Below are 17,926 nucleotides of genomic sequence, written 5' to 3' on the forward strand. Positions count from 1 at the left end.
GCCCCACTAATCAACAGAAAATTGGATAAAGATTTACAGAGCATGGTTCCGCCCATCAGAACAAGACCCAGTTTCCCCAACAGTCAGTCGCTCTCATCTGGAAGCTTCCATAAGCCTCTTCTCCTTATCCATCAGAAGGCCAACAGAATGAAAACCACAATCACAGAAAACTAACCAAACTGATCACATGGACCACAGCCTTGTCTTAACTCAATGAAACTATGAACCATGCTATGTAAGGCCACCCAAGGACAGGTCATAGTGGAGAGTTCTGACAAAACATGGTTCACTAGAGAAGGGAATGGCAAACCACTTCAGTATTCTTGCCTTGAGAACCCCATGAACAGTATGAAAAAGCAAAAAAGTATGACACTGAAAGATGAACTCCCCGGGTCGGTAAGCGTCCAATATGCTACTGAAGAAGAGTGGAGAAATAACTTCAGAAAGAATGAAGAGGCTGAGCCAAAGCAAAACAATGCCCAGTTGTGAATGTGACTGATGATGGAAGTAAAGTCCGATGCTGTAAAAAAACAATATTGCATAGGAACCTGGAATGTTAGCTCCATGAATCAAGGTACATTGGAAGTAGTCAAACAGGAGATGGCAAGAGTGAACATCAACATTTTAGGAATCAGTGAACTAAAATGGACTGGAATGGGCGAATGAAATTCAGATGACGTTTATACCTACTACTGTGAGCAAGAATCTCTTAGAAGAAATGGAGTAGCCATCATAGTCAACAAAAGAATCCAAAACGCAATACTTGGGTGCACTCTCAAAAATGACAGAATGATCTCTGTTTCTTTCCAAGGCAAACCATTCAATATCACAGTAATCCAAGTCTATGCCCCGACCAGTAGTGCTGCAGAAGTTGAACAGTTCTATGATGACCTGCAAGACCATCCCCCAAAAAAAGAACATCCTGAAAAAAAAGAAATGCAAAAAGGCAAAATAGTTGTCTGATGAGGCCTTACAAATAGCTGAGAAAAGAAGAGAAGCTAAAGGCAAAGAGAAAAGGAAAGATATACCCATTTGAATGCAGAGTTCCAAAGAATATCAAGGAGAGATAAGAAAGCCTTCCTCAGTGATCAATGCAAAGAAATACAGGGAAACAACAGAATGGGAAAGACTAGAGATCTCTTCAAGAAAATCAGAGCTACCAAGGTAAAATTATATGCAAAGATGGGCACAATAAAGGACAGAAATGGTATGGATTTAACAGAAGCAGAAGATATTAAGAAGAGATGGCAAGAATACACAGAAGAATTATACAAAAAAGATTTTCATGACCTAGATAATCACCATGGTGTGATCACTCACCTAGAGCCAGACATCCTGAAGTGTGAAGTCAAATGGGCCTTGGGGAGCATCACTACAAACAAGGCTAATGGAGGTGATGGAACTCAGTTGAGCTATTTCAAATCCTAAAAGATGATGCTGTGAAAGTACTACACTCAATATGCTAGCAAATTGGGAAAACTCAGTAGTGGCCACAGGACTGGAAAAGGGCAGTTTTCATTCCAATCCCAAAGAAAGGCAATGCCAAAGAATGTTCAAACTACTGCACAATTGCACTCATCTCACATGCTAGCAAAGCAATGCTGAAAATTCTCCAAGCAAGGCTTCAACAGTACATGAACCGTGAACTCCCAGATGTTCAAGCTGGATTTAGAAAAGGCAAAGGAACCAGAGATCAAACTGCCAACATCCGCTGGATCATAAAAAAAGCAAGAGAGTTCTAGAAAAACATCTATTTCTGCTTTATTGACTATGCCAAAGCCTTGGACTGTGTGGATCACAACAAACAGAAAAATTCTTAAAGAGATGGGAATATCAGTCCACTTTACCTAGGACTTCCCTGATAGCTCAGTTGGTAAAGAATCTGCCTGCAATGCAGGAGACCCTAGTTCGATTCCTGGGTTGAGAAGATCCACTGGAGAAGGGATAGGCTACCCACTCCAGTGTTCTTGGGCTTCCCTTGTGGCTCAGCTGGTAAAGAATCCACCTGCAATGTGGGTGACCTGGATTCGATCCCTGGGTTGGGAAGATCCCCTGGAGAAGGGAAAGGTTACCCACTCCAGTATTATGGCCTGGAGAATTTGAATCCTGGACTGTATAGTCCATGGGGTGGCAAAGAGTTGAACATGACTTTCATTTTCACTTTACCTGCCTCCTGAGAAATCTGTATGCATGTCATGAAGAAACAGTCAGAACTGGACATGGAACAATGGACTGGTTCCAAATTGGGAAAGGAGTACATCAAGGATGCATATTGTCCCCCTGCTTATTTAACTTATATGCAGAGTACATCAGGTGAAATGTTGGGCTGGATGAAGCACAAGCTGGAATCAAGATTGTTGGGAACAATACCAGTAACCTCAGATACACAGATGACACCACCCTTATGGCAGAAAATGAAGAGTAACTGAAGAACCTCTTCATGAAAGTGAAAGAGGAGAAAGAAAAAGCTGGCTTAAAACTCAACATTCAAAACACTGAGATCATGGCATCTGGTCCCATCATTTCATGGCAAATAGATGGGGAAACAATGGAAACAGTGACAGACTTTATTTTCTTGGGCTCCAAAATCACTGCAGATGGTGACTGCAGCCATGAAATTAAAAAGATGCTTGCTCTTTGGGGAAAAAGCTATGACCAACCTAAACAGCATATTAAAAAGCAGAGACATTACTTTGCCAACATAGATCCGTCAAGTCAAAGCTATGGTTTTTCCAGTAGTCATGTATGGATGTGAAAGTTGGACCATAAAGAAAGCTGACCGCTGAAGAATTGATGCTTTTGCACTGTGGTGTTGGATAAGACTCTTGAGAGTCCCTTGGACTACAACGAGATCAAACCAGTCAATCCTAAAGGAAATCAGTCCTGAATATTCACTAGAAAGACTGATGCTGAAGCTGAAGTTCCAATACTTTGTCCACCTGATGCAAAGAACTGACTGATTGGAAAAGACCCTGATGCTGGGAAACACTGAAGACAGGAGGAGAAGGGGACGACAGAGGATGAGATGGTTGGATGCCATCACTGACTCGATGGACATGAGTCTGAATAAGCTCCAGGAGTTGGTGATGGACAGGAAAGCCTGGCGTGCTGCAGTCCATGGTGTCGCAAAGAGTCAGGCATGACTAAGCAACTGAACTGAGGTGTGCTCAGTTGCTCAATTGTATCTGACTCTGGGTGCCACATGGACTCTAGCCCACCAGGCTCTTCCATCCATGGAATTTTCCAGGCAAGAATATTGTAGTGCTTGCCACTTCCTACCCTAGGGGATCTTCCAGACCCAAGGATTCAACCAGCATCTCTTGTGTCTCCTGCACTGGCATTCGGATTCTTTACCACTAGCGCCACCTGGGAAGCCCCATTAAATATGGTTATTGTTCAGATGCTCAGTCGTTTCCAACTCTTTGTGACCCCACGGACTGCAGCATGCCAGCCTTCCTTGTCCATCATCAACTCTCAGAGTTTGCTCAAACTCATGTCCGTTGAGTTGATGATGCCATTCAACCATCTCGTCCTCTGTTGCCCCCTTCTCCTCCTGCCCTCAATCTTTCCCAGCATCAGGGTCTTTTCCACTGAGTCGGCTCTTTGCATCTATCCATTAAACATAGGCTTACTACACAATCCACCAATTCTACTTTTGGGTATAGTTGCAAAAGAAGCAAAAGCAGGAACTGAACAGATATTTGTACACCCATGTACAAATAGCCAAAAACACAACAACCAAAAGGTGGAAGCAATTCACTTGGGATCTCACCAGTGGATGATGGATAAACAAAATGTGGCACCTATATACTTGGAATATTACTCAGCCTAAAAAGGAAGGAAATTCTGACAAGTGCTACATTGGCGATGAACTGTAAAGATATTATGCTAAACGAAATGATCAGTATTTTATAGTTTTCTAAGTACTATAACATACATAAGTCTGACAACTGCTTCTCTATAAAACAACTGATATCCTCATGACCTCCATTTTATAGATAGTAGGAAGAGGTCCAGAGATAAGTTGCTCAAGGTCACATATTAAGTGGTAGAGACAAAAATTAAAAACCCAGTTTCTCTAACTCAAATTCCCATGCTCAAGCTCCTTTCAATACATCATACTGAGTTTTCTGCTTACCTCCATAGTAACACTAAAGGAGGCGTTACAATATAAAAGAAAGAACCCTGGATTTGGAATTAGAAGAACTATGATTAATCCTCAGATTTGACACACAAGAATTGTGAGACTTTTTGCAATTCAAATATCTTCAAGACTTAAGTTTCCTCATTAATTAAAAAGTATACTCTATAGGGTTTGATGACTGAAGAAGACAGCAATTTTTGAAAGAGCAGTACCTAGTTTAGTACTTTCTAAATGAAAATAAATTTTAAAAAGGAAAAAAGTAAATTTCTGCAGGCTTAGCATCACCAATATACTCCCCTGATCTGGTGTTAGTGTGATAAGTGATATTCTAAAACATCTTTCCAGTAATCTCTTGAAAAAACTGACTGGATCTTTGATACTTTCTACATATATTCCAAGTCTAATTCATTAGCAACAGTGAAGATGATATAATTACTGTCTGCAGCAAGTTCATCAAGAAGTTTGAGGAATGAAAATGAAGGTATAGGCCTGACTTACAAAGAGAACCATGTCATGGTTATAGGCATCTGCTCTAAGCCCAGGCCAGTCCTTTCTGGGGTATTCAAAGAAAAGACAGGTCAATAGTTTTAAATCAGCTGTTTGATGGCCCCTGGGAAGAATAAGGGCAGCAGCCAAACCAGAAGCCACTGAAAGGAAAAGCAACAATGCAGAAGATAAAGGAAGCATAAAAGACTGTGATCAAGCAAACAAGCCCCAGATGAAAAGGCACTGTCTGAAAACCCTAAGTAAATACATGAATAAATACAACATAAATTATACCCACATGCACTTCATTCTGTAGTCCAGAATCTGGTGTTTCTTTCAAACACCCACATTTGTCATACTGTCCTTCAGTCACAAAGGGCTCTTTAGGAGAAGGCAGTTTGTAATTCCTCATTCCTACAGAAAGTCACATTTATCATAAGGATTTACTACAGTATCTGGCTTATTTGCTAGATGCAAATATACATGAAGGTGTGAGATTTATAAAACCATGTTTGCTGCAAAATGTCTCTGGGGGTCAGGTAAGGCAGATAACCTTCAATACCCTCAATGCAATCTTGTTAGCACATCTCACCTACCTGCTCCCTCACCCCCGTCCTCCCAAAACACACATTTCACACTTTTTCTTTTGTTCCCAGACTTGTCAAACACTAGTAAGTCACTGCAGGGACAGGACATTTTATCTTAAAAGAAAGGGGTGGGAAGAAAAGAAAGATATAGAAATAAATATTGAATCTCAGCTCTGTCACAAATTAGAATCTATACCAAGTTGTAAATGTGCATTACTATTACTGGGAATGTCTGGCAAAACTTACATCTGGAGCTAAATCAAGTTTCCCCATCTGTTGGGTTTGCCTCTTCTACTCAATGTTAATTTTTCAATTGTTTGCAAGAGCAATATAGTAATTGCTGAGAAAATAAAAAATGATAGGCACAAAGGGAGCGAGGAATGTAACACAAGTCAGCTTTAGGTTTCATGACACTGAAAGCACATTCTCTCCATTTACAAACAGCTCTCTCCTGTGAGTGTGTGCTATTTTCTCAAGACCCTAAACCAACTCCATGTCTGACTCAATTTTATCCAATACATATAGCACTCTGTAATTGCCATGCTGTTTCATAAGGAACCTAAAATGACTTAGCCCCATGAGCTCCATTTGGCTCTGTTTACCACAAATAGAAATAGCCATGTAAAGCAAAACGTCAAAAGTTCCAGATCCCATGAGTCATTCATTCAACTCATGGAGAAAGGCAGAAAAAAATTTCCAGAGAAAAGCTTTCAGATGGCCTATACACAGAAACCACTTTGGCAACAAAGAGGCCTGAAAAGTTGCCAACTATCTCCTGATAAGAAAATTCATAAAGAGCAAATTCCGTGAGCTATGTCAATATGACAAAATGAAAGTCACATGCATTCCTGCTTTTCTTGATCAAATACGAAAATTTCTTCCACTCCTACAGACATCAGGGCTTAAAATAGTAGTGATGTTCAACACATTTCACTTAGAAAGGTACAATAAACCTCAGGATTAACCACAGAACTCTGAAAGAGATAAATCCTCACTTCTTACCTGATATTAACCAACGCGTGAGTCACCTTGCTAGCTGCTTCTTTCCACTGGCCTGCATTGGTAGAAAGCCTCAGGACTGTAAAAAAGGAAAGAACAAAGATGTGTCAGACCACTGGTATTAAACAAATATGAGGAGTGAAGACACAATGCAGAATATCACTATTGGAAAAACCAAATGGAGTCTGTGCCAATCTTCTATTTAAGACATTCTAATCTAGAGAAAAAATATAAGGACTTATTCTTAACTATCTTTCCCGCAATTTTTTTCCTCTTTCTTTCATTTTCTATCAAAATATTCTACTCCTCTGTCTTGGGTTTCCCTCTCTCCACTCCCCGCTGAAATGTTTCCATACTTAGTTTTTGCATTCAGTTAAAATCTATACTGGAGTGGTGATGTGAGGGTAACCTGATTGCCACATTAATCACTTCCCTAACAGCTGGGCCGATTTAGTGGAATCGGCCAGCTGAGTAAGTGTCCCTACCTGTTCCACATACAGTATATCTTTCTCCTAAAGGTCTAAACTGGGTCAAATAGGATAAATAATCTTGTCAGACAGAGGATGGTCATGTTTCAATCAAAGAGTAACATACTTTAGCTCCCTTGACTTAACGGTGTGACCTGCAACATGAATCAACTGGAATATTCTTCCCTTCTCTCACCAAAGTCTCTTACACCCTTACTCACAGAAGGGATGATGGAAATATAGTTCTCAGGTGGTGCTAGTTGTATAGAACCCGCCTGCCAATGCAGGAGATGTAAGAGACTTGGGTTTGATCCCTGGGTTGGGAAGATACTCTGGAACTCACTCCAATATTTCTTGCCTGGAGAATCCCATGAACAGAGGAGCCAGGTGGGCTATGGCCCATAGGGTCACAAAGAGTCAGACACGACTGAAGCAATTTAGCACACACACATGCATATTGTCTACCAGCTATGAGCTTCAGGGCCACACATTACAGTACCTATACTCTTTCAGAAGAGAGACAAACCAGCACAAGCGTTCCTTGAAAGAACAAGCATACAGTGGGCACTCTAAGTATATATTTTTAATGAGTGAATAACGAATATGAACTAAACATGTAGAGAGTCTACTATGTGCCAGAAACTGGACAAAGAATATATACAATACAGCACACATATGAGACTCAGAGGAGACAAACAATTAATCAATCAAGTTCATTCACAGAACTGTAAGTAATGGGGCTAGAATTTAAACCTGGAGGGAATGGTCCTATAGCCTGTACTTGATACACTGAGTGGTTAAGAGTGTGAACTCTGAAGCCAACTGTTGGTGTCCAAGACTAGCCTTTGCCACTTACTAGAGAAAAACAGCAATACTTACATGAAAGGATTATTATGAAAATCAAGTAAGTTATATAAAACCTTAGATCAGTACCTGGCACACAGTAATTGTTACATAAGTATTAGTATTAGCTATTAAATAGACTGTCTTCCAAACAAATGCAAGAATATACTTAAGACTTTCTCAAAGGAGAAAGTTAGTTAGTTAAGTTAATCAGAGCCTAACATTAAAAAGCGTATAACCAATCTGCATAGGTACCATCACTACCAACTCCTGACCAGTATTCGTCTAGCAAGAGGAGTAGTAGCAGCCGCTGTACTAGAGGGAGGGCATATAGCTGTTATAGGGAAAGAAAACTCATCTGGCTGCTCTGCATCTACTTCAGCAATATTTCATTTTTATAAATTCATCCAATTTTACGAAAGGGAAGATGGAAGCCTTAATAAAACATTATCAGAGTGCTGCTTTCCTAATTTACAAGATTTAGTGCAGGGGAACTCAGTTTCAAGTTAGAGCTTTTCAGTCTCAACTCAGGGTTTCATTAAGTGTATGCACAAATTTATTCATGAATGAACAAAACTGTTTCAAGCAGATCAGACAAATTTTTTTCAACTCAGTTGCAAAAACTGTTTAGATATATCTGTTTTCCACTAGACCCTCCACTAAATCATAAATTCTCTGATGGTGAGGATCTAGTATTTGTGGAATTGAGCTGAATTTTACTCCCCTTACCTCAGAGAGGTATTCAACTCTGTTCATGGATTATTTCTCTGTTAACATCCTATCACTTCTGTTCCTTAGTGAACAGACACCCAGATGTCCTCATCACTGCATTTCCACGGGAAACAAGCTTTCCAAGCCATTGGCTTTTACATTATTTTCTAAGTTCCCAAATTTAAACATAAAATTATCTCGAAATGCCCAAACGCCTCAAGCTAAGGTTATCATTTAGGTAGTACAAAGTATGGTACACAAAAACAGCATACCAGGCAGCCATTTAAAAAAGAGACTGATGTAACAGCAAAAACTGGAAACAACCATAATTTTCATGAAAGGAAAGAATGGTTCAATAAACTGTACCCGTACTATGCAAAAGCAGAGAGGGGGTAGAGAGAAAGAAACTTAAGAAAACTACCAAAAAAAAATAAATGTTCTATAATAGTTAAAAAAGAAGTAGGATAACATGACCACAATTATGTAAAACTATGCATAAAGTAGACTAATGCATGCATGCATGCTAAGTCACTTCAGTTGTGTCTGACTCTTTGCGACCCCTGTGGACAGTAGCCCACCAAGCTTCTCTGTCCATGGGATTCTTCAGGCAAGAATACTCGAACAGGTTGCTGTGCCCTCCCCTCCAGGGGATTCTCTCAACCCAGGGATCAAACCCACATCCCTTACATCTCCTGCATTAACAGGGGGGTTCTTTACCACTAGTGCCACCTGGGAAGCCCATATGAAAATAGTGGTCATACTAGAAAGGAGAGATTGTATTAAACAAAAAAATTTGCACCTTGTTTTTTCTTTAGTACTGGTAATTAACTTTTTCTAAAAGGAAAAAAACAGTTCAAAACATGGAATCATTTATGGTTCAGGGTAGCTTGCGTCGAGGTCCTTCCTTGTCAGTGGCTATCACTGCAGTAGCTTAATTGCCATAGGAATATTAAATGTGTGTCTTTATCAAGAGTCTCCCTCTGCTAGCCATGATGAGGTAACAAGATATAATTAACCCTTCTACCGTAAACAAGAAAAAACTGAACAAAATATAAGAAACAACAACTTTCAGACATTGGACAACGGGTATACAGAACTGTGATCCTTGAAGATGGAAAACAAACAAGGCGAGCCCAAGAATTATCCCAGCTTACTGTGTGAAAAAGTTTCCAATCTACAGGGCAAAGAGGAACTTAAACAGAATCCAGAAGCTTGCCAAATCAAAGACACAGAGATTAGCAACTGGACAGGCCAAAGCACCTAGAATTTGTGGGGTAGAGTACTGTAGAGGAGGGAGTTTAACAAGGTATTCTGTAAGTTTGTAGAGGGGTACTCTTACGTCTTCTGCTGAGCACTGATCTACACGTAAGAAAGGGAAAACTACTCAAGCCTGGGGGTAAAGAACCACTGGAAAAGAGAAGAAACTGTAGAGCTCATGGAAGGCTCTACAAACAAAATAATTTGCATTTCCACCAGCAAGAGTAGAAAAACCTACTAATATATGAATTATCAGGAAGAATCTTCAGATGGGTACTGCATTAGTAATCTGGCCAAATTAACCTATAATAAAAGTTGCTCTTAACCCAACTTGCTGCTGCTGCTGCTAAGTCGCTTCAGTCGTGTCCGACTCTGTGCGACCCCATAGACAGCAGCCCACCAGGCTCCCCCGTCCCTGGGATTCTCCAGGCAAGAACACTGGAGTGGGCTGCCATTTCCTTCTCCAGTGCATGAAAGTGAAAAATGAAAGTGAAGTCGCTCAGTCGTGACCGATTCTTTTTTTTTTTTATGCTTTCTACTTTTTTTTTTTTTATTAGTTGGAGGCTGATTACTTTACAATATTGTAGTGGATTTTGTCATACATTGACATGAATCAGCCATGGAGTTACATGTGTTCCCCATCCCGATCCCCCCTCCCACCTCCCTCTCCACCCGATCCCTCTGGGTCTTCCCAGTGCACCAGGTCCGAGCACTTGTCTCATGCATCCAACCTGGGCTGGTGATCTGTTTCACCCTAGATAATATACATGTTTCGATGCTGTTCTCTTGAAACATCCCACCCTCGCCTTCTCCCACAGAGTCCAAAAGTCTGTTCTGTACATCTGAGTCTCTTTTTCTGTTTTGCATATAGGGTTATCGTTACCATCTTTCTAAATTCCATATATATGTGTTAGTATACTGTAATGGTCTTTATCTTTCTGGCTTACTTCACTCTGTATAATGGGCTCCAGTTCCATCCATCTCATTAGAACTGATTCAAATGAATTCTTTTTAATGGCTGAGTAATATTCCATGGTGTATATGTACCACAGCTTCCTTATCCATTCGTCTGCTGATGGGCATCTAGGTTGCTTCCATGTCCTGGCTATGATAAACAGTGCTGCAATGAACACTGGGGTGCACGTGTCGTGACCGACTCTTAGCGACCCCATGGACTGCAGCCCACAAGGCTCCTCCATCCATGGGATTTTCCAGGCAAGAGTACTGGAATGGGGTGCCACTGCCTTCTCCTAACCCAACTTAATAACCCTTAAAAGCAAATCCTAAAAGGATGAAACTGATTCCACACAACATAACTGCATTCCAGAACAAAGTCTAACATTATATAAAGGAACATAATAAAATCAAACCTTACAACATTAACATCACAATGTTCAAAATCCAATTTAAAAATTACCAGCATTCAAGAAGTAGAAAAGGGTCTTCCCTGGTGGTCCAGTGGTTAAGAAAACACCTTGCAGAACTATACACAATATTTTATAATAACCTATTGTGGAAAAGAATCTAAAAAAGAATACACATATGTACACACACACACACACACACACACACACACACATCACTTTGCTCTATACCTGAAACTGATACAAATTGTAAATCAACTGTTTCAATAAAAATTTTTCAAAAAAAAAAAAAAGAATCCACCTTGCAGTGCAGGGAACATGGGTTCAATCCCAGGTCAGAGAACTAAGATCCCACTAGAGAGTCCATGTGCTGCAACCAAAGATCCCACATGATGCAATGAAGATCCTATGTGCCACAACTAAGACCCAATGCAGCCTAATTAATTAATTTTAAAAACCCAAAGAAGCCAGAAAAACATAACCCATAAGCAGGAGAAAAATCAGTCAATAAAACAGACCTAGACATGAAGAGAGATGATGGAGTTAGTGGGAAAGGACATTAAAACAGCTATTGTAAATATGCTCCATATGTTCAAGAAGGTACCAAGTAAAAAGAAAACTTGTGTTCACATAAAGCTGTGTACAAAAATGTTTACAGAGGTTTTATTTACAATCCCTAAAAACTGGAAACTTTCTAAATGTCCTTCCACTGATAAATGAATAAGCTAAACTGGCATATTCCCATAATGGAATATTACCCATAATACAAAGGAACAAACTACTAATACATGCATCAACATGGATAACTTCAAACAAATTACTACGTATAAGAAGCCAGACTCAAAAAACAGTATGATGTCATCTATATACTATTTTAGAAAAGGCAAAATCATGGCGACAAGGAATAGATCAGTGGTTGCTAGAAATTGGCTTGGAGCTGATCTCACAGGCGTGGGTGGAGGAGTTGATCTCACAGGAGTACAGAGAAGAGAGAAGTTTTTGAGATGGTAAAACTCTTCTAAATCTTGATTTTTCTATGATTATACTTCTATATGCATTTGCTGAAATTCAGAACAGTACATTAAAAATGGTGAATTAAAAACAAACAAACAAAAAAAATGGTGAATTATACAGTATATGTAAATTATACTTCAAAAAACCTGACTAAAAAATACATTTTTTTCCCACCTGAAGTTTCATCATACTTTACACAAAATGGAGAGTACTAAAACATGCCACCTCCTACTATTTATTGTGTTTCATTAAGTAAAATTCACTTTCCTCTTTGTACTTTCTTAGTGCATCTGAGCATTCCCAGATATCCTTTCTTCTCTTGTTGCTATAGCTGCAAACATTGATCTCATTTGACTGTGTACACAGCTCAACCACACAGGTAAATCAGACATCTATAAAATACCTCCCCCACTCCAACTCTCCTTCCTTTCCTCTTTATTCATCCATTAATGGGTACTAAAGCCTCTGGAGCAGCTCTTCACCCTTGGAAAATTCTATATTCTTGAAAACAAGAACATCAGTAAAAGCCAGGTAGATGCAAACCACACCAGGGTACACTGAGAACAGTCTGCCAATGGGAAATTTGCTAGAGAGTTCTAATGGAAGACTTCCTATCTCCAAAAAAAAAAAAAAAAAAAGACGTGTGACTTGATATGACAATGGGAACCTCTTATTCTGAGGGGAGCTGACATGATGCTAAAGCTATTACACTGAGAATGAGAAAGCAGGGAAATAGAAAAAAAAATTTCCTCCTAGGCAATCCTTCTTTCCACTCTTTGCTTCTACTCTTTCTCCAGGTATTCCAAATCCCCTCTACTTTACTCATGATACATACAGGAGTCCCAAGCAGAAGATGAACTTTTCATAAACAGTCCCAACAATAAGGATAAAGTAAACTAATCAATAGTGACAGAAAGCAGATCAGGGGTTGCCTAGGGATAAGGGACAGAGGTGGTAAAAGTGACATAAAAGGACACAAGGAAATCTGGGAAGAGGGGGTGGATATGCACAATATCTTGATTTAATGACAGCTTCATGTACATATACACATGCCAAAACTTATCAAAAACTGTATCCTTTAAAAAGTACAGTTTGGGACTTCCCTGAGGCTCCAGTGGTTAAGACTCCATGCTTCCACTGCAGGGGGTGTGGGTTCCATCCCTGGTCAGGGAACTAAGATCCCAAATACCTCAGCATGGCCAAAAAAAAAAAAAAAGAATGCAGTTTATCATATATCAATTATATCCCAATAAAGCTAATAAGCTGGAGCTTTTTAATAGACAGCTTTATTACGTGGCTTACTATTTCTGGGAAATCTAAAGAAATCTTTCTTGACCTTTAAACTTAGGTAGGTCTGATTAGACTCTTTACTCAAACTTACAGGGATACATGACCTCTTATAGAAATAAGGAATACTCATGGCTGCAGAGTAAATTTTTGGTGAGCCAATCACCTAAAGGTTTTTGCAAAAAATATTTTTATCTAATGCCCACTTCCTCTTCTAAGTTATGCTAAAAATACATAGGTACATTAAAAATCCTTAAAACCTTGTACCTTCTCAAATCACACAATGTTCCTTTGGGATCCAAGCTCTTCTATTTGCTGCTGTCAACTCCCACCCACTCTCACACCCATCTCACTGGCATTCACTAAATCTACAAGCCTCCCTATTTTCTCTCTTTCACAAACATCAAGAAAGGGCTACAGGGATGCTAACCAGCTTTCTACAGAGATGAATTCTGAGTTCCTAAAGGTGAGGAAGTCCATACATACTATCTTATTAACTGAGAAAAGGAGACTACTATAGTTCTGTGCCAAGTAAGGGCACCAAGCAACTAGGGGAGAATCTTTTGCAGTCTTTTCCTTTCATAGACCAAAAGTCACAGCTGACGGGGAGAGAAAAATAAAAAGAAGACAGCTTACCCATAGAGTAGAGGTTGTCAAAGCTCTGGTGCATGCGGATAATCTCATAGTAGAGTTCATCGTAACTGCTGGGGGTGGGCAGGAATGTATCTCCATATGTGATAAACATATTAAATAGGTTCACAATCTAAAAAAGAAGCAAAAGCCCATATATAGACATCATACTATGAAGACTCAGAAGGGTATTATCAGTAGTGTGCTACATAGCCAGCTCTTACTGTCTTTCAAGAGCAGTTAAATTTTCAGCAATTTTGTTAGCTGGTTATTAAACAGTCATTATTAAAAACTAACTTCTATAAAACTTACCATTCAATAGATTACATTAAAGTAATAATTACTGAAAACTCATCACTTTCTAATTATTTTCTACCTTTCCATATCATCGATCTCCTTGAAATTAATTTATACCTCTTATATCTGTGTGGTGGGAATATTATATAACAGTGTGTCTTACCATTATTTCATGAAAGAGCCCCAGGTTCTCCAAAGACACAGATGAAAGTGGAAGCACTAGTAGAGAGATTCTGATCCAAAGGGAAAATAAAGGCCTGGTATCCCCCTATAGTTTAATCCTTAGAACACCAGCTCCTGTCTCAAACCAGCCCATTTCTGCCCTAGAGTATAACTTCAGAAAAATAAATATGTTTTTTTGCTACTCACCATAAGAGCTAACGTAAAAATGTTGTGCTTTGCCAAAAGTACAGTCTCATTTGACATAAGGAACTTCAGCAAATTTATCAAGGCTTTAAAAAGAAGGAAAAAAAAAGGCATTGATAAGATAATCAAAGCATAATCAATAAAGTTAAATGAAAGTACACTAGATCTAAAGAAATCCAAACAGGGCTAGAATGAGTATATCACAGCTACTAGGAAAATTTTAAAGGCAAGCAGAGCAGGTGTAGTAGAAGAAAGCACTGACCTTCTCAAGCACCTATCTGCTTATCTGTCCATAGAAGGTTTTTAAAAATCTACTTTTTACTTCTTAAATAGCAATTAAGCTCAGAAATTTGACTATAAAATGGACATTTCAGTGTTCCAAATTTACACCTGTATGCTGATTTCCCATCAAATTTCCTCAGCTTATTGAGCGTCCCTTCTCACCCCAGGCTGCTAGCGTTCCAAGTCACCAAGTTTTAGCTACGTATCTATTTCAAACATTACTGCTAAGAAGGACATCTTTCGAATCTAAATGATCGACAGACATACTGTAGAACCTACTGCTTTAGTTCTGGATTAAAAAAGAGCTCATGAAGGGGAAAAAAAAAAAAGCCCTTAACTGTTCCAAATATTCAAATAAGAGTGCAATATGCTCTGTCCTCTCTTAATTGTGACAACATTTACTGAAAAGGTCCCCTTTTTGCCTTGTAATCTTTAATGAGGGGAGAGAGTGCAAAAACCTAAGCAATCTCAATCATGAGACTGACTGCTAAGTCCCTAGTTAAACAGTACAGCTTTAAAGACATTTTTGCCAATAAACATTAAGCATAAAATAATTTAACTGTTGCCTTATACTCTTTCACCCAAGGCTATAAACTCAGTCCTGCTTCTGGGCCCACCATAGCCACTGCCACTGTACCTATCTCCCCTGTATGATGGGGAATATAAAGGAGGGGTTCAGTGGCTACAAGTATTTGATGTTCCTTTTGTCTTCTCCCCCTCAACCTGTCCTATTTCTACATACACACATATAAAAAAGACTTGACTGCTCCTTTCCTAAGACCATACCTGCTTTTTTGTCAGCAGAGAAGTCCATTCTCTCATCTGAGCTTTGTGTGAAGTTTACTACTCTTAGAAAAGAGATGTAAGCTTAGATTTGAAACAGCAGGGAATGATGAGTAGGAGTAAGTCTCTCCAGACACTTGCTGCCTGCCACACAACACCCCTCACTCTCAACCCTCTAAAAGCACAGGTACAGTAAAGAAACAGCAGGCAAGGAAAAGTATAAGAGTTTGTCTACATTCTGTTTCTAAAGCCTGACTCTTCCCTTCAAATAGAAAAAAAAAAAATCCTTGCTAGGGTTGAAGGAGGCAGGCATCCTCATTTATGAACTCTTCACCCTGACTCAAGTTCTCTGAGGTTTCCCAATGGAAAGGCAAATGATAGGCAGCTGGCTCTTTTGATGTTGTCTGTTAACAAGTCATCTATTGGACTGGACCCAAAAAAGCTCCATGGGAGACCATTCTGGATCATACAATCTACTAAGCTCCTACCAGGAGCTCAGAGAATGAAGGGGACTAGCTAAAACCCACATAAAAATGACTAACCCATGGGGATTCCCTGGCAGTCCATTAGTTAGAACTTGGCACTTTCACTGCCGTGGCCTGGGTTCAGTCTCTGATTGGGTAACTAAGATCCTGCAAGCTGCAGCATGGCCAAGAAAAAGACTAACCCAGCCCAAATCTCTCTTCTTATGTGTATGGGGCCGCCCACCCCAAATCTCTCTTCTTATGTGTATGGGGCTGCCCACTCCAGCCCCACTAACCCCAGAGCTTAGACAAGCCCTGTTAATGGATAAATCTTCTGGCAGTAAGACTCTATAAATTCACAGGAGACAAGAAAAAAGGATGGGTAATACATGTGGCATTCCACAAAACACAAGGGCTAGCTAGAAACAAAGCTGCTTTTGTACACATCCAATCAACGAAGGCTTTTGTCCCAGGCACACGCAGCACAAAGATGCAGCCTCAGCAGTGGTTATGTGGTAATTAAGGGGTAGAAAACCTGGAGAAAAGGAAGGGAGCACAATGATTTATTGCTCCTCTGCTGGACTACAGCTAGCCTTGATCTCTGGGATTCAGAGTCAGGGATGACAAAGTGATAAATATGAGGGGGAGGAAGAGAGCAATTCTAGCACAGGCCAAGAGGTGGCCTGAGTTCCAACTGTCACCGATGCCAGCAGAGTCAAACAGTGTTGAGAAGGAGAGTCCAGCACTGCAATACTCTGAGAGTCTGTATCAGGAAAACCTGCGTTCTATCCCTGACAATTCAGGTCAGACCCCCTACCTTCTGAAAAAAGCCAGGGTTTTCTTACCTGTAAGTCACCATTCTCTAGAGGGAATTTAAAAGGCAGCTAAAATGAACAAAGTAACCTTAAAATTGGCTTCCCTCTGACATCATGAACCATGATTCTGCTTTAAGAAGGAATACCCCAAATATCCCATAATATAACACTTTTTTCGTTCAACATCTCTCTGACTTAGCATTCTATCAGCTGTTCAGTGTCCTACATACACACACGGTCTTCTATCCTCTGACCCAATGTGATGGGAGTTCAAAGTCTGTGAGGCTTCAACACAGTTGATTTAAAATTTTTAGAGCTAGAAAGGACCTTAGAGGTTATTTAATCCTACTCCCTCATTTTTGGATTCAAAAACAACCCCCGACCACCACCCCAACTAGTTAGTGACTAAGCAGGGACTAGAACCTGGTCTCCAGTTTAGTGTTCCTTCTTTCATTCCATTAAGATAAAAGCCTGCAGTCCATGGGGTTGCAAGAGTCCATGGAGTCACTGCTTAGCAACTGAACAACAACAACAGACAAATAAAGGTGCTAAAAGTGAAAGTGAAGTCGCTCAGTCGTGTCTGACCCTTTGGTACCCCATGGGCTATAGACTGCCAGGCTCCTCCATCTGTGGGATTTTCCAGGCAAGAATATTGGAGTGGTTTGCCATTTCCTTCTCCAGGGGATCTTCCCAACCCAGGAATCAAACCTGGGTCTCCCACACTGCAGGCAGACTCTTTACCATCTGAGCTAGATGTAGTCAAATGTTAAGACAGAAGGAAGCTTATGTATAAATGGTTTGCTTAAGACTTGCTGACTATACTATTATCAACGCTTCCCTAGAAGACTCTGGTTTATAACTTTCTCCACCTATTGGCTGCTCCAAGGTTATTTCCATCTACTTGGTGCTGTTCTTTTCTTGATCCTCAGCTACTTATTATAGCACAGCTGCTTAACACCTCATTATTACCTTTCTTCTACTCATTCTCAACACTAAAAAAGTCCTAGTAGCTTTTCTCAGCAAAAACCACCTCAGCAGGCCCTCTATATCAGCTTTCATCTCTCCTCTTTATTTTTAATTGTTTTTTTAAAAAACATTTATTTGCCTATGCCAGTTCTTAGTTACAGCAT

At 39.9% G+C, this 17,926-nt stretch overlaps 1 protein-coding gene across 7 annotated transcripts in view; it reads right to left on the minus strand.

The window, feature by feature from the left end:
- Window positions 1-17,926, minus strand: part of ARMH3 (armadillo like helical domain containing 3) — a 174,786-nt gene that overhangs the window by 84,782 nt on the left and 72,078 nt on the right. For 6 of the 7 annotated variants that reach the window (XM_020897830.2, XM_020897832.2, XM_020897831.2 and 3 more), the window contains exons 21-23: window positions 14,456-14,538; window positions 13,796-13,922; window positions 6,220-6,295 (exon numbers count right to left, since the gene is read on the minus strand). In XM_020897830.2, the coding sequence (XP_020753489.1) occupies window positions 6,220-6,295; window positions 13,796-13,922; window positions 14,456-14,538 (286 nt within the window). Of the gene's footprint in view, window positions 1-4,967; window positions 5,045-6,219; window positions 6,296-13,795; window positions 13,923-14,455; window positions 14,539-17,926 lie in introns of those variants that run through there. The other variant, XM_070470064.1, reaches the window with a different exon arrangement.

Source organism: Odocoileus virginianus, chromosome 7 (genome assembly GCF_023699985.2).
Source record: "Odocoileus virginianus isolate 20LAN1187 ecotype Illinois chromosome 7, Ovbor_1.2, whole genome shotgun sequence".
Lineage (NCBI taxonomy): Eukaryota > Metazoa > Chordata > Mammalia > Artiodactyla > Cervidae > Odocoileus > Odocoileus virginianus.